This window comes from Oncorhynchus kisutch, linkage group LG19 (assembly GCF_002021735.2).
Source record: "Oncorhynchus kisutch isolate 150728-3 linkage group LG19, Okis_V2, whole genome shotgun sequence".
NCBI lineage: Eukaryota > Metazoa > Chordata > Actinopteri > Salmoniformes > Salmonidae > Oncorhynchus > Oncorhynchus kisutch.
Window position 1 is genome coordinate 14,862,848 of NC_034192.2, and position 27,139 is coordinate 14,889,986.

General features: G+C 42.6%; 1 protein-coding gene and 1 pseudogene across 4 annotated transcripts; both read left to right on the top strand.

Annotated features, from left to right (window-relative positions):
- Nucleotides 1-11,697: 11,697 nt before the first annotated feature.
- On the top strand, nucleotides 11,698-13,424 carry LOC116355059 (galactose-specific lectin nattectin-like; annotated as a pseudogene).
- A 9,890-nt stretch (nucleotides 13,425-23,314) lies between these two features.
- LOC109910264 (ladderlectin) lies at nucleotides 23,315-26,258 on the top strand. Of its 4 annotated transcripts, XM_031798507.1 has the most exons (8): nucleotides 23,396-23,617; nucleotides 23,970-24,002; nucleotides 24,126-24,195; nucleotides 24,407-24,466; nucleotides 24,690-24,823; nucleotides 25,371-25,505; nucleotides 25,706-25,844; nucleotides 25,989-26,251. In XM_031798507.1, the coding sequence occupies exons 3-8, from the start codon at nucleotides 24,138-24,140 to the stop codon at nucleotides 26,054-26,056; spliced, it is 594 nt and encodes a 197-aa protein (XP_031654367.1). In that variant the 5' UTR covers nucleotides 23,396-23,617; nucleotides 23,970-24,002; nucleotides 24,126-24,137; the 3' UTR covers nucleotides 26,057-26,251. The 4 variants fall into 4 exon arrangements, with proteins under 4 accessions (XP_031654369.1, XP_031654367.1, XP_020364988.2 ...); XM_031798509.1 differs by lacking the exon at nucleotides 23,970-24,002 and having other exon boundaries at nucleotides 23,315-23,617; nucleotides 26,013-26,258; XM_020509399.2 differs by lacking the exon at nucleotides 23,970-24,002 and having other exon boundaries at nucleotides 25,989-26,258.
- Nucleotides 26,259-27,139: the final 881 nt, after the last annotated feature.

Genomic DNA, 27,139 nt, shown 5'->3' on the forward strand with positions numbered 1-27,139 from the left:
TTACTGACCCCTGCCTGCCCTTGACCTTTCTTTTTCCTGCCCCTGTTGGATTAATAAGCTGTTGTTTTTAACGTCTGCAACTGGGTCTTACCTGAAACGTGATACATGTAATGACTACCATATGACATACATTCAGCATTCATGTTTGAAAGGATGGATGCAGCTGGGCCTGCGGGACCTTGAAATATATAACTGTACATATCAAATCAAATTTATTTATATAGCCCTTCGTACATCAGCTGATATCTCAAAGTGCTGTACAGAAACCCAGCCTAAAACCCCAAACAGCAAGCAATGCAGGTGTAGAAGCACGGTGGCTAAGGAAAAACTCCCTAGAAAGGCCAAAACCTAGGAAGAAACCTAGAGAGGAACCAGGCTATGTGGGGTGGCCAGTCCTCTTCTGGCTGTGCCGGGTGGAGATTATAACAGAACATGGCCAAGATGTTCAAATGTTCATAAATGATCAGCATGTTCGAATAATAAGAAGGCAGAACAGTTGAAACTGGAGCAGCAGCACGGCCAGGTGGACTGGGGACAACAAGGAGTCATCATGTCAGGTAATCCTGGGGCATGGTCCTAGGGCTCAGGTCCTCCGAGAGAGAGAAAGAAAGAGAGAAGGAGAGAATTAGAGAACGCACACTTAGATTAACACAGGACACCGAATAGGACAGGTGAAGTACTCCAGATATAACAAACTGACCCTAGCCCCCCGACACATAAACTACTGCAGCATAAATACTGGAGGCTGAGACAGGAGGGGTCAGGAGACACTGTGGACCCATCCGAGGACACCCCCGGACAGGGCCAAACAGGAAGGATATAACCCCACTCACTTTGCCAAAGCACAGCCCCCACACCACTAGAGGGATATCTTCAACCACCAACTTACCATCCTGAGACAGGGCCGAGTATAGCCCACAAAGATCTCCGCCATGGCACAACCCAAGGGGGGGGCGCCAACCCAGACAGGATGACCACATCAGTGAATCAACCCACTCAGGTGACGCACCCCTTCCAGGGACGGCACGAGAGAGCCCCAGTAAGCCAGTGACTCAGCCCCTGTAATAGGGTTAGAGGCAGAGAATCCCAGTGGAAAGAGGGGAACCGGCCAGGCAGAGACAGCAAGGGCGGTTCGTTGCTCCAGAGCCTTTCCGTTCACCTTCCCACTCCTGGGCCAGACTACACTCAATCATATGATCCACTGAAGAGATGAGTCTTCAGTAAAGACTTAAAGGTTGAGACAGAGTTTGCGTCTCTGACATGGGTAGGCAGACCGTTCCATAAAAATTGAGCTCTATAGGAGAAAGCCCTGCCTCCAGCTGTTTGCTTAGAAATTCTAGGGACAATTAGGAGGCCTGCGTCTTGTGACCGTAGCGTACGTGTAGGTATGTACGGCAGGACCAAATCAGAGAGAAAGGTAGGAGCAAGCCCATGTAATGCTTTGTAGGTTAGCAGCCCTTGCTTTGACAGGAAGCCAGTGTAGAGAGGCTAGCACTGGAGTAATATGATCACATTTTTTGGTTCTAGTCAGGATTCTAGCAGCCGTATTTAGCACCAACTGAAGTTTATTTAGTGCTTTATCCGGGTAGCCGGAAAGTAGAGCATTGCAGTAGTCTAACCTAGAAGTGACAAAAGCATGGATTAATTTATCTGCATCATTTTTGGACAGAAAGTTTCTGATTTTTGCAATGTTACTTAGATGGAAAAAAGCTGTCCTTGAAATGGTCTTGATATGTTCTTCAAAAGAGAGCTCAGGGTCCAGAGTAATGCAGAGGTCCTTCACAGTTTTATTTGAGACGACTGTACAACCATTAAGATTAATTGTCAGATTCAACAGAAGATCTCTTTGTTTTTTGGGACCTAGAACAAGCATCTCTGTTTTGTCCGAGTTTAAAAGTAGAAAGTTTGCAGCCATCCACTTCCTTATGTCTGAAACACATGCTTCTAGCAAGGGCAATTTTGGGGCTTCACCATGTTTCATTGAAATGTACAGCTGTGTGTCATCCGCATAGCAGTGAAAGTTAACATTATGTTTTCGAATAACATCCCCAAGAGGTAAAATATATAGTGAAAACAATAGTGGTCCTAAAACGGAACCTTGAGGAACACCGAATTTTACAGTTGATTTGTCAGAGGACAAACCATTCACAGAGACAAACTGATATCTTTCCGACAGATAAGATCTAAACCAGGCCAGAACATGTCCGTGTAGACCAATTTGGGTTTCCAATCTCTCCAAAAGAATGTGGTGATCGATGGTATGAAAAGCAGCAGTGAGTTTTAGTTTTAGTGAGTTTGGTAGACATCCGGTGGATAGAGAGCCGTTTATTATGTTCAACATAGGAGGGCCAAGCACAGGAAGCAGCTCTTTCAGTAGTTTAGTTGGAATAGGGTCCAGTATGCAGCTTGAAGGTTTAGAGGCCATGATTATTTTCATCATTGTGTCAAGAGATATATTACTAAAACTTGAGCATCTCTCTTGATCCTAGGTCCTGGGAGAGTTGTGCAGACTCAGGACAACTGAGCTTTGAAGGAATATGCAGATTTAAAGAGGAGTCCGTAATTTGCTTTCTAATAATCATAATCTTTTCCTCAAAGAAGTTCATGAATTTATCACTGCTAAAGTGAAAGTCATCCTCTCTTGGGGAATGCTGCTTTTTAGTTAGCTTTGCGACAGTATCAAAAAGGAATTTCGGATTGTTCTTATTTTCCTCAATTAAGTTTGAAAAATAGGATGATCGAGCAGCAGTAAGGGCTCTTCGGTACTGCACGGTACTGTGTTTCCAAGCTAGTCGGAAGACTTCCAGTTTGGTGTGGCGCCATTTCCGTTCCAATTTTCTGGAAGCTTGCTTCAGAGCTCGGGTATTTTCTGTGTACCAGGGAGCTAGTTTCTTATGAGAAATGTTTTTAGTTTTTAGGGGTGCAACTGCATCTAGGGTATTGCGCAAGGTTAAATTGAGTTCCTCAGTTAGGTGGTTAACTGATTTTTGTCCTCTGGCGTCCTTGGGTAGACAGAGGGAATCTGGAAGGACATCAAGGAATCTTTGTGTAGTCTGTGAATTTATAGCACGACTTTTGATGTTCCTTGGTTGGGGTCTGAGCAGATTATTTGTTGCAATTGCAAACGTAATAAAATGGTGGTCCGATAGTCCAGGATTATGAGGAAAAACATTAAGATCCACAACATTTATTCCATGGGACAAAACTAGGTCCAGCGTATGACTGTGACAGTGAGTGGGTCCAGAGACATATTGGACAAAACCCACTGAGTCGATGATGGCTCCGAAAGCCTTTTGGAGTGGGTCTGTGGACTTTTCCATGTGAATATTAAAGTCACCAAAGATTAGAATATTATCTGCTATGACTACAAGGTCCGATAGGAATTCAGGGAACTCAGTGAGGAACGCTGTATATGGCCCAGGAGGCCTGTAAACAGTAGCTATAAAAAGTGATTGAGTAGGCTGCATAGATTTCATGACTAGAAGCTCAAAAGACGAAAACGTCATTTTTTAAATTGTAAATTGAAATTTGCTATCGTAAATGTTAGCAACACCTCCGCCTTTGCGGGATGCACGGGGGATATGGTCACTAGTGTAGCCAGGAGGTGAGGCCTCATTTAACACAGTAAATTCATCAGGCTTAAGCCATGTTTCAGTCAGGCCAATCACATCAAGATTATGATCAGTGATTAGTTCATTGACTATAATTGCCTTTGAAGTAAGGGATCTAACATTAAGTAGCCCTATTTTGAGATGTGAGGTATCATAATCTCTTTCAATACTGACAGGAATGGAGGTGGTCTTTATCCTAGTGAGATTGCTAAGGCGAACACCGCCTTGTTTAGTTTTGCCCAACCCAGGTCGAGGTACAGACACGGTCTCAATGGTGATAGCTGAGCTGACTACACTGACTATGCTAGTGGCAGACTCCGCTATGCTGGCAGGCTGGCTAACAGCCTGCTGCCTGGCCTGCACCCTATTTCATTGTGGAGCTAGAGGAGTTAGAGCCCTGTCTATGTTGGTAGATAAGATGAGAGCACCCCTCCAGCTAGGATGGAGTCCGTCACTCCTCAGCAGGTCAGGCTTGGTCCTGTTTGTGGGTGAGTCCCAGAAAGAGGGCCAATTATCTACAAATTCTATCTTTTGGGAGGGGCAGAAAACAGTTTTCAATCAGCGATTGAGTTGTGAGACTGCTGTAGAGCTCATCACTCCCCCTAACTGGGAGGGGGCCAGAGACAATTACTCGATGCCGACACATCTTTCTAGCTGATATGCACGCAGAAGCTATGTTGCGCTTGGTGATCTCTGACTGTTTCATCCTAACATCGTTGGTGCCGACGTGGATAACAATATCTCTATACTATCTACACTCGCCAGTTTTAGCTTTAGCCAGCACCATCTTCAGATTAGCCTTAACGTCGGTAGCCCTGCCCCCCGGTAAACAGTGTATGATCGCTGGATGATTCGTTTTAAGTCTAATACTGCGGGTAATGGAGTCGCCAATGACTAGAGTTTTCAATTTGTCAGAGCTAATGGTGGGAAGCGTCGGCGTCTCAGACACCGTAACGAGAGGAGAAGAGACCAGAGAAGACTCGGCCTCTGACTCCGACTCACTGCTTAATGGGGAAAACCAGTTGAAAGTTTCTGTCGGCTGAATGAGCGACACCGGTTGAGCACAACAGACTTTCAGCACGCTTGTAGGAAGGTCATTCAACAAGCACAGCACTTACACAAATGACTGATGATTGGCTGAGAGAAATGTACTTCATTGTGGCTTTTGATAGACTGCTGCTGGAAAAACATATGTTTTATGGCTTTACACTCCCTGCTATATTGTAACGGCATTCTGCCTCCTCTTCTGAAGGATCGGAGGACCAATGCGCAGCGTGGTAAGTATCCATAACGTTTATTTAAAGACATAAACTGAACACTACAAAACAAACGTGAAACGAAAGAAACCGAAACAGTACCGTGTGGCAACAAACACTGACACGGAAACAAACACCCACAACTCAAGTGAAACCCGGGCTACCTAAGTATGATTCTCAATCAGAGACAACTAACTGCCTCTGATTGTGAACTATACTAGTCTGAACTCAAAACCCCAACATAGAAAAACACACAGACTGCCCACCCCAACTCACGCCCTGACCATACTAAATAAAGACAAAACAAGGAAATAAAGGTCAGAACGTGACATATATTGTGGATAAAGAGTTCCCTGCCTAACAGAACACAGAGTGTTTTTTAATGGAAACCTCTCCAACATAATCCAGGTAGAATCAGGAATTTCCCAGGGCAGCTGTCTAGGACCCTTACTTTTTTCAAGCTTTAAGTAACGGCAGTGAGTCATCAGCTAAAAAAAGCGACTGAAATGACTGCAACACTTAACAAAGCGATGCAGTTTGTTTCAGAGTGGATGGCAAGGAATAAGTTAGTCCTAAATATTTCTAAAACTAAAGGCATTGTATTTGGGACAAATCATTCACTCAACCCTAAACCTCAACTAAATATTGTAATAAATCATGCGGAAATGGAGCATGTTGAGCAACTGTCTTTTGTACCTGTTTCCTCCAGCATCTTCACAAGGTCCTTTGCTTTTGTTCTGGGATTGATTTGCACTTTTCGCACCAAAGTACGTTCATCTCTAGGAGACAGAACGCGTCTCCTCCCTGAGCGGTATGACGGCTGCGTGGTCCCATGGTGTTTATACTTGCATACTATTGTTTGTACAGATGAACATGGTATCTTCAGGCATTTGAAAATTGCTCCCAAGGATGAACCAGACTTGTGGAGGTCTACAAATAATTTTCTGAGGTCCTGGCTGATTTCTTTTGAGTTTCCCATGATGTCAAACAAAGAGGCAGTGAGTTTGAAGGTAGGCCTTGAAATACATCCACAGGTACACCTCCAATTGACTCAAATGATGTTAGCCTATCAGAAGCTTCTAAAGCCATGACATCATTTTCTGGAATTTTTCAAGCTGTTTAAAGCCACAGTCAACTTAGTGTATGTAAACTTCTGACCCTCAGGAATTGTGATACAGTGAATTATAAGTGAAATAATCTGTCTGTAAACAATTGTTGGAAAAATTACTACAAGAAATTTGTGGAGTGGTTGAAAAACGAGTTTTAATGACTCCAACCTATGTGTATTTAAACTTGACTTCAGCTGTACATACATATACATATGTATATATATATATATATATATATACTGTACAGTGGCAAGAAAACGTATGTGAACCCTTTAGAATTACCTGGAATTCTGCATAAATTGGTCATGAAATTTGATCTGATCTTCATCTAAGTCACAACAATAGACAAACACAGTGTGCTGAAACTAATAACACACAAATAATTGTATTTTTCTTGTCTATATTGAATACATAATTTAAACATTCACAGTGTAGGTTGGAAAAAGTATGTGAACCCCTAGGCTATTGACTTTTCCAAAAGCTAATTGGAGTCAGGAGTCAGCTAACCTTGAGTCCAATCAATGAGATGAGATTGGAGATATTGGTTAGAGCTGCAAAGCCCTATACAAAAACACTCACAATATGAAGCATTGCCTGATGTGAATCATGTCTCGAACAAAAGAGATCTCAGAAGACCTAAGATGAAGTATTGTTGACTTGTATAAAGCTGGAAATGGTTACGAAAGTATCTCTAAAAGCCTTGGTGTTCATCTATCCAAGGTAAGACAAATTGTCCATAGATGGAGAGGGTTCAGGACTGTTGCTACTCTAACTAAGAGTGGCCTTAAGGGAAAGATGACTGCAAGAGCATAGCATAGAATGCTCAATGAGGTTAAGAAGAATCCTAGAGTCTCAGCTAAAGACTTAAAGAAAGCTCTGGAACATGTTAAAATCTCTGTTGACGGGTCTACGATAAGCAAAACACTAAACAAGAATGGTGTTCATGAGAGGACACCACAGAAGAAGCCACTACACACACACACACACACACACACACACACACACACACACACACACACACACACACACACACACACACACACACACACACACACACACACACACACACACACACACATATATGTACATACACTACCGTTCAAAAGTTTGGGGTCACTTAGAAATGTCCTTGTTTTTGAAAGAATTGCACATTTTTGTCCATTAGAAAAACATCAACTTACAGTGTAGACATACATGTGTAGACATTGTTAATGTTTTAAATTACTTTTGTAGCTGGAAACGGCAGATTTTTGTATGGAATATCTACATAGGCGTACAGAGGCCCATTATTAGCAACCATAACTCCTATGTTCCAATGGCACGCTGTGTTAGCTAATCCAAGTTTATAATTTTAAAAGGATAATTGTTCATTAGAAAACCCTTTTGCAATTATGTTAGCACAGCTGAAAAATCTTGTGCTGATTTAAAGTGGCCTTCTTTAGACTAGTTGAGTATCTGGAGGATCCGCATTTGTGGGTTTCGATTACAGGCTCAAAATGGCCAGAGACAAAGAACTTTCTTCTTAAACTAGTCAGTCTGTTCTTCTCGGAGAAAGTAAGGCTTGTACAAATTAAAAGTCTGCTACCAGCTCTGCCAGGGTGGTCCCTTCAAAACACCTACATAGGCATGGTTCATAGTGCTTGTTCCTGCAGGTGACTGGCTGTTATTGTGCAGGCTACATTTCCCAAGAAACTGAGTAATGTCTCCTATCTTAAAACCTCTTGAAGCTAGGGGGCACAATTTTTATTTTTGGAAAAATAACGTTCCCAAAGTTAACGGCCTATTTCTCAGGACCAGATGCTAGAATATGCATATAATTGACAGCTTAGGATAGAAAACACTCTAAAGATTCCAAAACTGTACAAATATTGTCTGTGAGTATAACAGAACTGATATTGCAGGCAAAAACCTGAGAAAAATCCAATCAGGAAGTGACTCTTATTTTGAAAGCTCTGTGTTCCTATGCATCCCTATTGACCATTGAAAGGGATATCAACCAGATTCCTTTTTCTATGGCTTCCCTAAGGTGTCTACAGCCTTTAGACATAGTTTCAGGCCTTTATTTTGAAGAATGAGCATGAACGACCACATTACGTAAGTGGTCAGGTGGGGGCTCTCAGAGTGTTTTTTGCACAAATGAGAGAGTCGGCCATTGTTCCTCCCGGTCCTAGTGAAAAGCCAACTGTCACGGTTGATATATTATCGAATAGATATTCGAAAAACACCTTGAGGATTGATTAAAACTTGTTAAGCCTACCCCCTACTTTTTCGAACATTCTGTTAAAAATCGCGCAACATTTCAGTGTCCTGCTACTCATGCCAGGAATATAGTATATGCATATGATTAGTATGTGTGGATAGAAAACACTCTCACGTTTCTAAAACTGGTTAAATCACGGCTGTGACTATAACAGAGCGTGTGTTTCATCGAAAAGCGCAAGAAAAACTGATCACTGAAAACTGGAAAAAATATCGGTGCGCCACTTGCATGTATTATCTATGGGAGACCAAATTAAATGGGGCTGAGATTGCAAGTCCTACAGCTTCCACACGATGTCACCAGTCTTGTCAATTGCCTGGACGTTGTTTCTTGGTCAAACGAAGAAGAGAGACCACTTTCCATCCGGTCTCCGACAGGAAGTTTTGGAAGAGAGATTTCGGAACATGATTTGAAGACGTGGAGCTATTGAATACACATCGCCCCGTGATCAATTTGATAGATTATTAACGTTTACTAATACCTAAAGTTGGATTACAAAAGTATTTCGAAGTGTTTTGTGAAAGTTTATCGGCGACTTTTTTAATTAAAAAAAAAAACGTAGCGTTTTGAAACAGTGTTTTTTTCTGAATCACACAGTTTCCATAGATGGATCTTTTGGGTATATATGGACCGATTTAATCAAAAAAAAGACCCAATAGTGATGTTTATGGGACATATAGGAGTGCCAACAAAGAAGATCATCAAAGGTAATGAAAGTTTTATATTTTATTTCTGCTATTTGTGTAGCGCCGGCTACGCTAATTCTTTTGTTTACGTCGCATTCAGGTATTTCGGGGTGTTGCATGCTATCAGATAATAGCTTCTCATGCTTTTGCCAAAAAGCATTTTAATAATCTGACTTGTTGGCTAGATTCACAATGAGTGTAGCTGTAATTCAGTACCCTGCATGTGTGTTTTAATGAACGTTTGAGTTTTAACGAGTGCTATTAGCATTTGGCGTAGTGCATTTGCATTTGCTGATGGCTAGATGAGACGTCTGCGCGTCGGGTGGGCTTAAGAGGTTAATTAATAAAAAAACATTTGCCATGTTTCTGTCGACATTATGGATATAATTTTGATTTTTTTTGTCTGCGTTGTCATGACCACTATTTCCGGTGGATTCCTGGGCATTAACGCACCAAACTAACGGAGGTATTTTGATATAAAAAATATCTTTATGGAACAAAAGGAACATTTGCTGTCTGACTGGGAGTCTCGTGAGTGAAAACATCCGAAGATCATCAAAGGTAAACGGTTAATTTGATTGCTTTTCTGATTTTCGTGACCAAGCTTCCTGATGCTAAGTGTACATAATGCAATCCCAGGCTATCGATAAACTTACACATACGCTTGTATTGCTTTCGCTGTAAAGCATCATTTCAAAATCTGAGACGACAGGGTGATTAACAAATGGCTAAGCTGTGTTTCGCTATATTTCACTTGTGATTTCATGAATATGAATATTTTCTAGTAATATTTTTTGACTGTTCCGCTATGCTATTCAGCGTTGCTGATGACAAATATACCGGATCCGGGATGGGTAGTTCTAAGAGTTAACTTCTAGAACATATTCTGGGTATTCTGCCAACTGGTCTGAGGAGGCGGTCACGGTCACCTGAACCAAGATAGAGTGAGAGGAGATGCCTACTGTGTACAATGCAAGGCTATGTCTTCAGAACATAAAATGTTCCCTTACAATGTCTCCAAAGTAGAGCTGCTTTCAATTGTCACACTTCTGATGCATTTCATTGGTTTTATACAGCAGGTCAGTGAACCAGGGCATGGTGCCTGGAGAAAACTATTAGACTAGAGAGAGGAATGAATGAAACCATGTTGATAAGCTTTGGGAGGAATAGAGAGAACTCCAGTGTCAGCTTTGCCACTTTCATACAGGCCATTTAGACCTGAATCCTCACACAGACACACTTACAGTCTCTTTCTTGTCTTTATATTGGTCAGGGCCAAATGTAACCTTTATTTAACCTAGGCAAGCCAGTTAAGAAAAATTCATATTTTTTGGACGGCGTACCCCACCCAAACAATGCTGGGCCAATTGTGTGCCAGCTGATCACAGCCAGATGTGCTACAGCCTGGATTTGAACCACAGACTGTAGTGACTCCTCTTTGCTCTGAGATGCAATGCCTTAGACCACTGCACCACTCAGGAGCCACAGAGAGCTGTTATTGGATAAGGTCAGTGATTCAAGTATATAGGAGCAATCATTTATGGGAATATTAGATTAAGGGCTGGATTCATCTCCTATACTGGATTAAGGTCATGTATTAAGTCACTTGAAAGTCGCATGCTTGACAGCACCAAAACATTGACATAGCCCACAGTAGGAGGCCATAGGTAAAACATCTTCTTCTAGAAATCTTATTTCACTGCTAGACAGCAACACACCATTATGAAATGTCTCACTGTCTTCATTTAACCATAAGTACACATCATTATTCCTAGTCTCACTCATTGTGTTTCCTAGCCTTTGCATTGTTGCAATATGAACCATCATGCAGTACCATATGACTATGAGCTCATTCCACTCTTTCCTATTCAGAGGTATGGGCGGTCTATGGTCTGTCTGTTCTCCTGTGTGTGTGCTTTGGCCTTTAAGTATGCTGCTCACAGTCATTCAGCATCTGCTTGTTGTGAGGGAAATGCACTGAATTTCTCTTTTCTCTCTTCTCTCTGGCTGTAAATGGGCCTGACTGGCTGCTGGAGTAATGGGATAAGATTATTGATTAATTCGATGCAGGACCGCTCCAACTTTTCCGCCCAAAAAAGACAGTTTAACGTTGCTGTGACATCTCAAACCTTAAAACTTCTTCTTCTTCTTCACATCATCATTAACAACATGAACATGACATGAGGAAGCCCAAAGATTCACCAGAGATGATTCCCTGTCATAGAAGGACAACCATATCTGCAGCACTCCAACAATCCGGCCTTTATGGTAGAGTGGCCAGACGGAAGCAACTCCTCAGTCAAATGCACATGACAGCCCACCTGTAGTTTGCCAAAAGGCTCTTAAAGGACTCTCAGACCATGAGAAATAAGATTTTCTAGTCTGATCAATCCAAGATTTAACTCTTTGGCCTGAATGCCAATCGTCACGTCTGGAGGAAACCTGGCACCAACCCTACAGTGAAGCATGGTGGTGGCAATATCATGCTGTGGGATGTTTTTCAGTGGCGGGGACTGGGAGACTAGTCAGGATCGAGGGAATGATGAACGGAGCAAAGTATTGAGAGATCTGCTACAGAGCGCTCAGGACCTCAGACTGGGGTGAAGGTTCACCTTCCAACAGGACAACGACCTTAAGCACACAGCAAAGACAACGCAGGAGTGGCTTCGGGATAAGTCTATGAATGTCCTTGAGAGGTCCAGCCAGAGCCCAGTCTTGAACCTGTTCACTCATCAGATGCAGTTTGATTATATCATTCTACACGCTAAAGACCACATGAGTATGAATCTTTCCTCTGTCTTTGTCTCTCTTTGCTGTAGGGGATCTGAATGACACAGAGAATCAAATTATTGAGAATCTGATACAACCTGCCAATCGGTAAAATACCTTCCTCAATCCCATATCAACAAGATTTCTGAAACCTGCAGAAAGCTATAATATTGTGTTGGTTTGCTAATGTTAATGGACTGATAACGCACAGATAGCTGTGGTGCTGTGTTCAGTAACATCACTGTTGGAACGCACTTTTGACCACTCAGATTGTGTTGCCGGAACTAATAATTTCATCATGATACTGCATGATATCTCTTCCCCCTTACAGAGTCTGAGGAGATGGGAGCGAAGGAGAAGCGGGAACTACAATCCAGGAGTTCATCATGCCCACCTGGTTGGCACAGATATGGGACACACTGCTATTACTACTTCCCCATCTTGGCAAATTGGCCAGAGACAGAGGTACCTGTAAATTGCTATAAATACATTTCTATGTTTAGGGCCAGATTTACTCATTCTAAGTATCATATGATTAGTAAGTTTAACACAGTTGCTAAACTACCACTTCTCTTTATCTTTATATTCAGAAACTACCTATCTATCATCATTAATTCAAATTAGACTTACAAATGACCAAACCCAGTCTCAGACTTGGATAACACTGGAGGCCCCTAAGGTCTCCACAGAGTTGGATAAAGCTGACTTTAGTTTGTTTGTGCCCTTCATGTGGAACAACTTACGGAGCTCTCTGAAATTAGATGTTCTGGTCCCACTTGGTCAGTTCAGAGTAATGATTGGAGACATATATGTTGATAAATGTGTGTGTTCTTAATTTAATTTGTAATGTATATTGCATGTGTATGATTGTATTAATGAATCTTCTGCAAAAGAGACCCTAGTCTCAGTATGACTTAACTGTCAATATAACGGTTAAATAAAAAATAAACATTATACCTTCTTTGTGGGATTCACTTTAAAATCTCTCTTAGTCTCTCTCCTCTCTTTCACAACCCCCCATCTCTATCTATCTCTCTATCTAGCATTGCTATTTGGAGGTAACCTGGCGTCAGTGCACAGCCTCTCCCAGTATAACTTCCTTCAGTCAGTCATCCAAAGTGGTGCCAACAGAGCCCAGCGCACCTGGATTGGAGCCAACGATGCCATCAAGGTCAGAAGCACTCTGTTTAACACTCCTGAAACCTATACAGTAAGATGCGTTGATTCTTTGAGGATACAACTTATGGTTTGCTCTTTAGGAAGGTCATTGGCTGTGGAGCGATGGGTCCAGGTTTAGCTACCAGAACTGGGTTCAAGGGGCAACCCAGTAACCACGACCATGGTGCTGGGAGCGACAACACGAATGGCCGTGAGCATTGTATGGAGATGATTGGAGGTACGATGCTGTCACCAGAGCACTCTCCCTCACATTATTCATCAAATGTTTTGATAGATGTAAAAAATAAATTTTTAAAGGGACTGTGTTACTTTTTTAGCTACATTTTCTTTTTAAAGTTAAATCTTTCTCTGTATTACCCTCTTTCCCAGGGGACTTCGGGCAGAATGATGCAGCCTGCTGGACGCAACTTCCATTCATGTGTTCCAGAAAGCTGTAATATCGACCGATTGGGAGAGAATTCATGTTCTAACGTTACTCCCCTCATGTTTAGTGCACTTTGAGATTTTTGCTGATTTTAATGAGATTCTATTGCCTTATGTTGATGATTATTGCTAATTATGTAAAGTGACTTTGGGTCTCTTGAAAAGCACTTAAAATAAATTTTTCTAAAATGTATTATTATTACATCTGAGAGGCTCTCAGGCGATGGGATTCTAAAGTCAGTCTGTAATATTTGCTATTGTTCAGTGGTAATTTTGGCAAAACCCCCCAGAGAATTCTCATGGGTGGCTACAGGGAGGGGGTTGCCTTTGCAGAAGCACCCTCATGAAACAATGTATTAGTATGTATATACATGTAAACCCTTGATTTCAAGCACCCCTTTACAATGACCGAACCTACCCCTTAGTTAGGCTCTCGGCATATGGGATTCTTTTAACCAAGGATGGTGTTGGATGCTAGATATTGCTGTATATCTGGCCAAATACACTCACTATGAAAAATATGATGTTGAAATGGCTGATTGGATTAAAAGTGTAAATCTGTGTCCTGGTGCAGCGCTGCATCGCAGAGCTAGAGGCATCACTACAAACTCTGGTTTGATCCCCGGCCGCAACTGGGAGATCCATGAGGTGACGCACAATGTGTCTAGTTGATGGTGTAGTGTTTCGCATGGCTCTCGACCTTTGTCTCTCCCGAGTCTGTATGGGAGTTGCAGCGATTGGATATCACGAAATTGTAAAAGGGGTAGAAATAAAAAAGTGTTTTTCTGGAAGCTAACTGGCCTGTCAGCCTCGTGGGATTTAAGGACTGCCTCTCCCTACATCCCTGCCATCAAATCTACTCTCCCCTATTGAAGTGGCTGACATGACTTGAGCACCCTCCTTCTGGGTGTGTTGTGGAAAGTGGGTTATGGAGACAAGACAGGGCCTCCTCCACCTCCCCGCCATGACACACATGCACTCAGACCGTAGCTGGCTGGAGACATACCTGTTTACTGCACTGTAAAGTAGGGCACAGATGGCAACTGTGGTGGATGGGGTAGGGGGAATAACAAATGTGCAGAATACTGTACCCTACAGTGTTACTTAGCTACATGGGATGATGTTGTGTGTCATACAAATGTATTGTCTCAAGAGATGTATGTATGTGTGCTTGCATGTGTGTAGGTAGGTAGCCTACACACCATACACTAGAGATTTGACTACTACAGTGTAACATTTCTGCTGAGACAAAATATTGCATGATGTTACATGCATGACAGAGTACATAACTATTCTACTGAGATTTGTCCTGCCCTGGGGAATCTCCAGAATTATACCATAGTTGAGACAAAATAATCAAATATTACCTTCCTTCTCTGGGATGTGGAATAGCGTTCTCAACTAGTTCGGTTTACATTTAGAGGTATATCCAGTGTGAACGGTATGGGTTAAGATACCAGGCAGACCCAAACCTAACTGATGCAGAAAACTGGTTTATTTCCCAGATTTACCCGTGCTTCATTATTGGAGCACATTAGCTCATTCCTGGGCATCATTGCTCCCCAAGAGGCCCTCACTGCAGGAGTTTGTTTGATTGCAGTCTCACAGCTGGCTTTTGATGTGGGACAGGCCTGAATGGATGGATGGAGGGAGGAGGGGAGGGTGGCGAATCAGTTGCCCTCAGCTGTGAAAATCTAAAAATCAGGCTGGACCCTGGTGCTGGGTTGGGAAGAGAGAGGGGAGGACTCTACCTCTCTCTCTCTCGCTTTCTCTCTCTATCTGTTTGTGTGAGAGAGAGATAGACAAACAAACATGCAAGTACACACACAAACATGCACACACACACGCCCTCAGCAGCATCATCGGCCGTCTGGCTGGGTGGAAGATATAGAAGCCTGCACGGCCCCTACCCCGCTATAGCGGGGCAGGACTCCCTCGCTGTTGGGCAATTGGGCAACAGAATGGAATAGCCTAAATTAGATGATGGTTTGTGTGTGTGTGTGTGTGTGTGTGTGTGTGTGTGTGTGTGTGTGTGTGTGTGTGTGTGTGTGTGTGTGTGTGTGTGTGTGTGTGTGTGAAAACGCTAATATGCAACAAACAGCTAAAGTAAGAGATACAAGTATGGAACACACATACCCACATTTCCCATGTATCTGTCATCCTCCGTGGCATGCAGTGTGGGGACATTCCAGGGCTCATCTCATTTGTGTCCTTGCAGTGACTGCTGAGAGAGAGAGAGAGAGAGAGCGAGAGAGAGAAAGAGAATGAGACTGCTGAGAGGAAAATAGGGAGGGGGGAGAGAACAAGAGAGCCAGGGAATGAAAAAAGCGGCTGAGACTGTATTTTGTGTTGAGGCACAAACACACTGATGATGCATGGGGGCAAGAGACCTGTTATTGCCGTTATTGCTCCAGCTGTTCCATTTGGATGAAGAATATGTTTCATGGGACGTGTGAATGGACTATAAAACAGGGAAACAGTCTTGGGTGTGAAAATAGTGTTAACGAGGTCCACCTCTATTCATTTGGAGTTAAAAGCGCATTCTTATAACCTGCACCTCTCTAGATGGATGACTCTCCAGGAAGAACCTCTCACACTGTGCTGCCATTATTATTGTCATGATGAACAATGTAGTGCCAAGGCAGAACAACGCCCTCTGTGGGTCTGGATGGTCCATGTAAAAATCACCTTCATATGAATAATAATAATAATAATAATAATAATGGGCAATAAAAACAATTTACTCCCAAATATTATCTCCCAACATTACAATAAGATGGTAAAATGTCCATCACTAAAATGTTTTGAGGGAGCTTTCCCACAATTCTTTTAATAATGTTTTATTGGAGAATAAAGAGCATTTGATGAGTATGGTCTTAGACGCTTATTGAGTATGAACTGGACTGTGAATAGGTTGATATGAAGCAGGATGAATTCTCATACATCACCCTTCGTTCTAGACCAGGGTTTTTGTCATTTGGGAACACTTTAGCAAACCGGAAAAAAAAGTCCAGGTAGTCACTCCCTGCTCGCTGTTTCAGTCTGTTGTCTTCCGTTTGGTGCCTAATGAACACAACCCTGGCTGATTCACATGACCAGCCCCCGTTACTATGCAGCCAGTTCAGGTAAAGCTATTTTAATGGGTGACACTAGATCACCCATATTCTAATTACATTTACATGGGCTGGAGAAGCGGCATCCACCACTGAAATGATAACCTGCATATTCAATACATTGACTGAGTGTGCACATGTTGTCACAACTTGATTTGTTTCACCTGTCCTTGTGATTGTCTCAACCCCCCTCCAGGTATCACCCATCTTCCCCATTATCCTCTGTGTATTTATACCTGTGTTCTCTGTTTGTCTGGTGCCAGTTCGTTTTGTTTCGTCAAGCCTACCAGCGTTTTTCCTTCTGTTCCTGTCTCTTGATTGTTCCTGTTTTCTAGTTTTCCCGGTTTTGACCTTTTCTGCCTTCCCTGATCCTGAGCCAGCCTGCCTGCCATCCTGTACCTTTGCCCCACCTATCTGGACTACTGACCTCTGATGAACCTGAGCCTGCCTGCCGTCCTGTACCGTTGCCCCACCTATCTGGATTACTGACCCCTGCCTGCCCTTGACCTGTCTTTTTCCTGCCACTGTTGGATTAATAAGCTGTTGTTTTTAACGTTGTCTGCAACTGGGTCTTACCTGAAACGTGATACATGTAATGACTACCATATGACATACATTCAGCATTTATGTTTGAAAGGATGGATGCAGCTGGGCCTGGGGGACCTTGAAATATATAACAGTACATAAAATTATCTTTCAGCTCTAGGCATCATTATAGTCGCTATAGTATGAATTGGTTGAAGCTCAATGTTAAATACCATCATATCTCAGCCTATATGACACCAATGCCGATGAGAATTCGCAAATCATCTTGATTGTGCCTCTTGTCATGATTGTACGACCATTACCGAGAACTACTATAGCAGATTTTTGACAGGGACATTAGTATTAGGGTCATCCAAATTATTTTTGCCCAAACCTAGCTCAAAATTTAGACGTCGAATTAAAATGAAGCAACAGTGTCCATAACGTGACCATTAGACTTAGATACATTTGGACTGGATACGTTTGTTTGAATTTGAGTTTTATTTGAATTCACAATGTATGACTCTCATTTGTACATTTCTGCCCAATAAAAACAAGGATGTGCTGCTACCTTTTCAGATGAATCTCAAAATTCTAAAACCAGTTGAGCAACTCGGTTGCTGTGCAACAGTAGCAGCTGGCTAGTAGAAAGCCTGCAGCTTTAGCTAACTAGCTAACACCAGTTGGACGAGAAGCTAAATAAAATAACTAGCCAGGTATATTTCGCTATGGAAGGTTTTCATATGGCTGAAGACAGTCATCTGTGCAAACTGCTGACCTGGACACTTGTGCGTAATCAGAGAACAAACAAAGAAGCTAGTGAACATCCTTGGCTAATATAATAGCCCGTTAGAAACACCAAACTTTGGTAAATCTGCCACACTGCTAATTATAATACATGCACACACCAGACAGATGCATTGCAGTTAGAAGATCCAGAGCAAATTCTAGTCCTTACCTTATGCATTAATTCAGTTCATTCCCTCCTCTGTCAATTACATTTTCTTCTTGTCATTACAATCCAAATGTATGCTGAACTATTGACACTGTGTCAAGGTACTTTTCAATGTGTTCCTGAAAACCAGAAGTCTCTATCCACAAGTAAAACTTAGCAGGGGTGCAAGTTGCACAAGTTGCTCAAGGTAAAACAACAACAACATCATAATGATCATTGCTTTCTTGCGTGATGTGTGCGCAGTCAAAGGAAAACGGCATGGTTGCTAACACATTTCTGTAAAGCTTAGAGAGGATCATGTTAAATACTGTTGAAGTAATATGCTACAGGTTCATCTGCCTCACCTGGCTAATAAGTCCGGCTGCACAACCAGTTGGCAAAAGCTTTGGAGCATCTTCAATGAAATTTGGGGGGGAAAGGCAAACTCAGCTCCATCATTCATTGAATCAGATGGCTTATTTACCACAAATCCGACTGATATTGCCAACTATTAATTATTTTTTCATTGGCAATACTAGCAAACTTAGGCATGACATGCCATCAAACGTTGGCACTACATATCCAAGTATATCTGACCAAATTATGAAAGACAAGCATTGTAATTTTGAATTCCGTAAACTGAGTGTGGAAGAGGTGAAAACATTATTGTTGACTATCAGCAATGACAAGTCACTGGGGTCTGACAACTTGGATGGAAAATTACTGAGGATAATAGCGGATGATATTGCCACTCCTATTTGCCATATTTACAATTTAAGCCTACTAGAAAGTGTGCCCCCAGACCTGGAGGGAAGCCAAAGTAATCCACAACCTAAGAATGGTAAAGCCCCCTTTACTGGCTCAAATAGCCGACCAATCAGACGTTTACCAAACTTTTGGGAAAAATTGTGTTTGACCAGATACAATGGTATTTTACAGTAAACAAATTGACAGACTTTCAGCACGCGTATAGGAAGGTCATTCAAAAAGCATAGCACTTACACAAATGACTGATGATTGGCTGTGAGAAATTGACTTCATTGTGGCTTTTAACACTATCAATCATAGTCTGCTGCTGGAAAAACGCATATGTTATGGCTTTACACCCCCTGCTATATTGTGGATAAAGAGTTACCTGCCTAACAGAACACAGAGGGTGTTCTTTAATGGAAGCCTCTCCAACATAATCCAGGCAGAATCAGGAATTCCCCAGGGCAGCTGTCTAGGCCTCTTACTTTTTTCAATCTTTACTAACGACATGCCACTTGGTTTGAGTAAAACCAGTGTGTCTATGTATGCGGATGACTCAACACTATACACGTCAGCTGCTACAGCGACTGAAATGACTACATCACTTAACAAAGAGCTGAAGTTAGTTTCAGAGTGGATGGCAAGGAATAAGTAAGTCCTAAATATTTCTAAAACTTAAAGCATTGTATTTGAGACAAATCATTCACTAAACCCTACACCTCAACTAAATCTTGTAATAAATCAAGTGGAAATTGAGCAAGTTGAGCAACTGTCATGGTCAAAACATATTGTTACTGTCACGGCTGTTGAAGGAACTGGACCAAGGTGCAGCGTGATGAGCGTACATATTCCCTTTTTATCTAGGATGACGCCGACATAAACAATAAATAATTCAAAAACAACCGTGAAGTTTAAGGCTATCGTGCCAACAAACAAAGACAACTTCCCACCAAGAAAAGAGGGAAAAAGGGCTACCTAAGCATGGTTCCCAATCAGAGACAATGATAGACAGGCCTTCTCTAGGGGCCCCAGACTGGAGAGCGTCGCTGGGGGCCCCAGACTGGAGAGCGTCGCTGGGGGCCCCGGACTGGAGAGCGTCGCTGGAGGCTCCGAACTGGAGAGCGTCGCTGGAGGCTCCGGACTCGAGGACGTCACTGGAGGCTCCGCGCCATGGATCATCACTGGAGGCTTCGTGCCATGGATCATCACTGGAGGCGTCGTGCCATGGATCATCACTGGAGTGGAGAGACACACAGGAGACCTAGCTCTGGGAGCAGGCACAGGACTCACCAGGCTGGGGAGACATATAGGAGGATCAGTTCCTGGCACAGGCACAGGACTCACTAGGCTGGGGAGACTTGCAGGAGATATTGTCCTTGGCTGAGGCACCGGATACACTAGGACGTGGAGGCGCACTGGAGGTCTCGAGCTTAGAGCCTGCACAACCCGTCCTGGCTGGATGCTCACCCTAGTCTGGCAGATACGGGGACCTGGGATGTAGCGCACCGGGCTAAGAATGCGTACTGGAGACACCGTGCGCTCCACCGCCTAACACGGTGCCTGACCAGTACGACGCCCGCCACGGTAAGCACGGGGAATTGGCTCAGGTCTCCAACCTGACTCTGCCACACTCCCCGTGTGCCCCCACCCAAAAATGTTTTTGGGGCTGCCTCTCGGCTTCCTTGCCAGCCATGTTCCCTCATAACTTGAGCATCAGCATCAGCATCAGCATTTGTGGGTTCGATTACAGACTCAAAATGGCTAGAGACTTTCTTCTGAAACTCGTCAGTCTGTTCTTGTTCTGAGAAAGTAAGTCTTGTACAAAGTAAAAGTCTGCTACCAGCTCCGCCAGGGTGGTCCCTTCAGTCCTCTTATATACTGCTGCCCAATAAACCTACATAGGTATGGTTCATAGTGTTTGTTCCTACAGGTGACTGGCTGTTATCGTGCAGGCTACATTTCCCAAGAAACTGAGTAATGTCTCCTATCTTAACTTCAAGAACATATTCTGGGTATTCTGCCAATTGGTCTGAGGAGGCGGTCACAGTCACATGATTGAGTGAGAGGAGATGCCTACTGTGTACAATTCAAGGCTATGTCTTCAGAACATAAAATGTTCCCTTACAATGTCTCCAAGGAAGAGCTGCTTTCAATTGTCACACTTCTGATGCATTTCATTGGTTTCATACAGCAGGTCAGTGAACCAGGGCATGGTGCCTGGAGAAAACTATTAGACTAGAGAGAGGAATGAATGAAACCATGTTGATAAGCTTTGGGAGGAATAGAGAGAACTCCAGTGGCAGCTTTGCCGCTTTAATACAGGCCATTTAGACCTGCATCCTCACACAGACACACTTACAGTCTCTTTCTTGTCTTTATATTGGTCAGGGCAAAATTTAACTGGGCAAGCCAGTTAATTAAGAACAAATTCTTATTTTGTCAGCCTAACCAAGCCTAACCAAGCCCAGACAACACTGGGCCAATTGTGTACCAGCCAATCACATCTGGATGTGATACAGCCTGGATTTGAACCATGTACTGTAGTGAGACATTTTTCACTGAGATGCAATGCCTTAGACCACTGCGCCACTCAGAACCCCAAAGAGCTGTTATTGGGTAAGGGCAGTGATTCATGTATACAGGAGGAATCATTATGGGAATATTTGATTAAAGGCTGGATTCATCTCCTAAACTGGATTAGGTAATAAAAGAGCCAGTGTCTCTGGCTCTTCTCTCTCTCTCTCTCTGCGGCCCACATCAATGGTCTCTCACTCTTCTCTCTTTCTGCAGCCCACATCAATGTGCTGAGTCAGAGCATGCCACTCACACACATACATACATACACACACACACACACACACACACACACACTGACAGGCAGACTACCCAGCATGCTTCATTCTGTGTCTCATCTGTACTGAGTGGGCAATTTGGGCCTGTCAGAAGTGTTATCCAGACTGTATTTGAGCATTAATTAGCTGTATATCATGTTTTTGTAACCGTGAATGAATTCACTTGAAAGTCGCGTGCTTGAAAGAACCGAAACATTGACATAGCCCACAGTAGGAGGTCATAGGTAAAGCTTCTTCTAGGAATCTTATTTGACTGCTAGACAGAAACACACCAGTTTGAAATGACTCACTGTCTTCATTTAAACATGTCTCCACAATCAGGTTAAGTACACATCATTATTCCTAGCCTCACTCATTGTGTTTCCAAGCCTTTGCATTGTTGCAATATGAACCATCATGCAGTACCATATGACCATGAGCTCATTCCACTCTTTCCTATTCAGAGGTATGGGCTGTCTATGGTCTGTCTGTTCTCCTGGGTGTCCTTTGGGCCTTTAAATGTGCTGCTCACAGTCATTCAGCATCTGCTTGTTGCGAGGGCAATGTACTCAATTTCTCTTTTCTCTCTGGTTGGAAATGGACCTGACTGGATGCTGGAGTAATGGGATGAGATTATTGATTCATTCGATGCAGGACCTCTCCAACGTTTCTGCCCAAAAAAGACAGTTTGACGTTGCTGTGACATTGAAATGTCAAAGGCATTATCTCAAAAAACATTAAAACTTCTTCTTCTTCTTCACATCATCATCCACAACATGAGCATCACATGAGGAAGCCCGGAGATTCACCAGAGATGATTCCCTATCAGAGAAGGACAACCATATATGCAGCACTCCTTTTATGGTAGAGTGGCCAGGCGGAAGCAACTCCTCAGTGTTGGATCCTGTATTTTACATTATAGCCATTAGATATATATGATTAAATATTATCTGATGTTGGTTGTGTGAGGTGTCTGCAGGTGTGCACTGGAGCATCATTATGAGATTAAACAGCTTGCTACTTGCCTGTTTGTGTGTGACAAGAACTGAGTAACATGGTGTGACCTGCATGTTGCAAAACTGTAGATAACAGCCCAGCAGATGCTTTGTCCTTGTGTTTGTATGTAACAATATTGAGCACATGGTGTGACTTGCTGTATCTTACAAAGTTGTGATAGGGAGGGGTGGTCATCACGAGGTTTAACTGAGATGGAAAAATACTGAACAACACAACAGCAGGAACTGAGCAACTGTTATAACTAGGCTGCGATACCAGAACAGTAAGGATCTATAAATCGACGGAGGGAGGACTCCAAGAAGCGCCAAGAGGCGGGGACCCGCCTGAGCGCCTGCGATAGGCTGGGCAAGTTTAAACCACGCCCAGTCTCTACTGTGATAGGCCAACAGACGGGTTGGAACTGTCTATCACAGTATAAAGAATACTGTTTACATACATCTTGTCAGTTCTCTGTTCTGCCCTGCGTGGTATTACAGAGAGCCCGTATATACGAAAGTTGCATTTGCCATTTATTACTTAGCTAATAAAAAATACATAGTATAAAATCGGTGACTCATTGTTATATTTATCCTGATACCAGATTTGAATTTACGCAACCCTAACATCAGTAAAATGAACAGATCAAACCAAGATTGAACTATTTGGCCTGAGAGCCAAGCTTCACGTCTGGAGGAAACCTGGCACCATCCCTACGGTGAAGCACAGTGGTGACAATATCATGTTGTGGGGAAGTTTCTCAGTGGCAGGGACAGGGAGACTAGTCAGTATTGAGGGAATGATGAACGGAGCAAAGTATAGAGAGATCTGCTACAGAGCGCTCAGACTGGGGTGAAGGTTCACCTTCCAACAGGACAACGACCTTAAACACACAGCAAAGACAACGCAGGAGTGACGTCGGGAATGAATGTCCTTTATTGACCCTTCCAAAGTCCGGACTTGAACCAGATTGAACATCTCAAGAGAGACCTGAAAAAAGCTGTGCAGCGACACTCTCCATCCAACCTGACAGATCTTGAGAGGATCTGCAGAGAAGAACAGGAGAAACTCCCCAAATACAGGTGTGCCAAGCTTGTAGCGTCATACCCAAGAATTCTTGAGGCTGTAATCGCTCCCAAAGGTGCTTCAACAAAGTACTGAGTAAAGAGTCTGAATAGGTATGTAAAATTTGATATTTCAGTTTTTGCTTTGTAATTGTGAGGCTTTGTGTGTAGATTGATGAGGGGGGGGGAATATTGAATCAATTTTAGAATAAGACCACAACGTAACAAACTAAGTAAAAAGTTAAGGCGTCTGAATGCTTTCCGAATGTACTGTGTATGAGCAACTCCCGCCACCACCACCACCCCAACCTGCCCATTTAGCATATTTGCTACTCTCTTCTTTTGATGATGATAAGAAACACGTCATGAGAAGGAAATAGGTATTATATTAGTTAACTATTGATAAAAAAGCGATAATTGCTTCCTTGTGGTCGGGGGTATATAAGTGTGCCCCATTCTCCAACAGAACAGTGCCTACCAGAGATTCATTACACAACAGGTAAGTCCACTATAGTCACCTCCACCTACGTTCTAAAGTACTGACTGTCCTACGCTGAATTTGTCAGTCTTTCCCTCTTTCTCTCTCTCTCTCTCTCTCTCTCTCGCTTTCTCTTTTTCTCAGGAAAGTATCACCATGGCGATGTTGACCATATTTCTGCTTCTCAGCGCTGCCTTTGCTCTGGGTGATGCAAGTAAGAGAGATACACCTCATAGTTTCCACCATATCTTTAGTGTACTCCTTTTAGTTACAGCGTAGATAAGAGGTGTTTAATGATGTGTAGGTAGAAGAGGTATTCTTATCAATGGTTTGATTATCAATGATATACCTGATTATATCATTCTACACTTTAAAGAGCACATGAGTATTAATCTTTCCTCTGTTTTTGTCTCTCTTTGTTGTAGGAGATCTGAATGACACAGAGAATCAAATTATTGAGAATCTGATACGCAACCTGCCAATCGGTAAAATGCCTTCCTCAATCCCATATCAACAGGATTTCTGAAACCTGCAGAAAGCTATAATATCGTGTTGGTTTGCTAATGTTAATGGACTGATAACGCACAGATAGCTGTGGTGCTGTGTTCAGTAACATCACTGTTGGAACGCACTTTTGACTACTCAGATTGTGTTGACGGAACGAATCATTTCATCAGGATATTGCATGTTATCTCTTCCCCCTTACAGAGTCTGAGGAGATGGGAGCGAAGGAGAAGCGGGAACTACAAACCAGGAGTTCATCATGCCCACCTGGTTGGCACAGATATGAGACACACTGCTATCACTACGTCCCCATCATGGCCAAATGGCCAGAGGCAGAGGTACCTGTAAATGTCCATATTTAGGGCCAGATTTACTCATTCTAAACATCATAGAATTAGCTTGTTTAACCGGGTTGCTAAACTACAACTTGACATGCTATTTCTTCTCTTTATCTTAAAATTCAGAAACTAATGCAGAAACTTCCTATCTATCATCATTAATTCAATTTAGACTTACAAATGACCAAACCCGGTCTCAGACTTGGATAACACTGGAGGCCCCTAAGGTCTCCACAGAGTTGGATAAAACTGACTTTAGTTTGCTTGTGCCCTTCATGTGGAACAACTTATGGAGCTCTCTGAAATTAGATGTTTTGGTCCCACTTGGTCAGTTCAGAGTAAATATTGGAGACATCTATGTTGATAAATGTGTCTGTTGTTCATATGTTTTATAATGTATATTGTAGGTGATTGATAGTATTTATGCAGGGCTCATCTGTAAAAGAAACCCCAGTCTCAGTATGACTTACCTGTCAAAATAAAGGTTATAAAAATAAAAACAAAATATTCTACCTTTGTGTGATTCTCTCTCTCTGTCTCTCTTCAGCATTACTGTTTGCTATTGGGAGGTAACCTGGCGTCAGTGCACAGCCTCTCCCAGTATAACTTCCTTCAGTCAGTCATCCAAAGTAGTGCCAACGGAGCCCAGCGCACCTGGATTGGAGCCAACGATGCCATCAAGGTCAGAAACACTCTGTGTAACACTCCTGAAACCTATACAGTAAAATGAGTTGATTCTTTTAGAATATAATTATAAATGCCTAGTGGTGCCTTACCTGAAATATAAGCTTGTTTTACTCCATTGTTTGTAAACAATGTAATTGTAAACAAACACTGTCGCTTCAAAACGTGGTTAAATCATTTTTATATAATGCTCTTTAGGAGGGTCTTTGGCTGTGGAGCGATGGGTCCAGGTTTAGCTACCAGAACTGGGGCCAGAGGCAACCTGATAACTACATCCATGTTGCTGGGAACGACAACACAAATGGCCGTGAGCATTGTATGGAGATGAACTATGGAGGTACGATGCTGTCACCAGAGTACTCTCCCGTTATTCATCAAACATTTTGATAGATGTAAAAAATATATTTTAAAAGTAATGTGTTCCCTTTTAAAGCTACATTTTTTTTAAACGAATCTTTCTCTGTATTACCCTCTTTCCCAGATGACTTCGGGCAGAATGATGCAGCCTGCTGGACGCAACTTCCATTCATGTGTTCCAGAAAGCTGTAATATCGACCGATTGGGAGAGAATTCATGTTCTAACGTTACTCCCCTGGTTAGTCTGTCATCATGTTTTGTGTACTTTTAGATTCTTGCTGATTTCATTCAGGTGATTGTATTGCCTTATCTTGATGATTGATGATTGCTGATTATGTGAAGTGACTTTCGGTGTCTAAAAAGCGCTTAAAATAAAATGTATTATTACATCTGATATGATGGTTTTTATTGAATTCACAATTTATGGCTCTCACGTGTACATTTCTGCCCAATAAAAACCAAGGATGTGCTGGTACCTTTTCAGATGAACCTCAGCGTTCTAAAATCAGTCGAGCAACTAGGTTTCTGCGCAACATTAGCAGCTTGCTAGTAGAAAGCCTGCAGATTTAGCTAGCTAGCTAACACCATTGGATGAGAAGCAAAAAAAATAACTAGCTAGGTATATTTCGCTATGGAAGGTTTTCATATGGCTGAATACAGTCATCTGTGCAAACTGCTGACCTGGACACTTGTGCGTAATCAGAGAACAAACAAATAATCTAGCAAACATCCTTGGCTGCTATTATAGCCAGTTAGAAACACCGAACTTTGGGGAAACTGCCACACTGCTAATTATAATACATGCACATGTAACGGATGTGAAACGGCTAGCTTAGTTAGCGGTGCGCGCTAAATAGCATTTCAATCCGTGACGTCACTTGCTCTGAGACCTTGAAGTAGTAGTTCCCCTTGCTCTGCAAGGGCTGCGGCTTTTGTGGAGCGATTTGTAACGATGCTTCGTGGGTGACTGTTGATGTGTGCAGAGGGTCCCTGGTTCGCGCCCGGGTATGGGCGAGGGGACCGTTTAAAGTTATACTGTTACACACACCAATCAGACGCATTGCTGTTAGAAGATCCAGAGAAAATTCTAGTCCTTACCTTATGCATTAATTCAGTTCACTCACTCCTCTGTTAATTACATTTTCTTCTTGTCATTACAATCCAAATGTATGCTGACGTATTGATACAGTGTCAGGTTACTTTTCAATGTGTTCCTGAAAACCTCTCTATCCACAAGTAAAACGTAGCAGGGGTGCAAGTTGCACACGAAGCATC

What these genes read in the sequence shown, in the direction of transcription:
- LOC109910264 (XM_020509399.2), top strand. Translation starts at nt 24,138, where the DNA reads ATGGCGATGTTGACCATATTTCTGCTTCTCAGCGCTGCCTTTGCTCTG. An exon ending in CTTTGCTCTGGGTGATGCAA is followed by an intron (nt 24,196 to 24,406) that starts GTAAGAGAGATA and finishes TCTTTGTTGTAG; the next exon opens with GAGATCTGAATGACACAGAG. An exon ending in TATGGAGATGAACTATGGAG is followed by an intron (nt 25,845 to 25,988) that starts GTACGATGCTGT and finishes CCTCTTTCCCAG; the next exon opens with ATGACTTCGGGCAGAATGAT.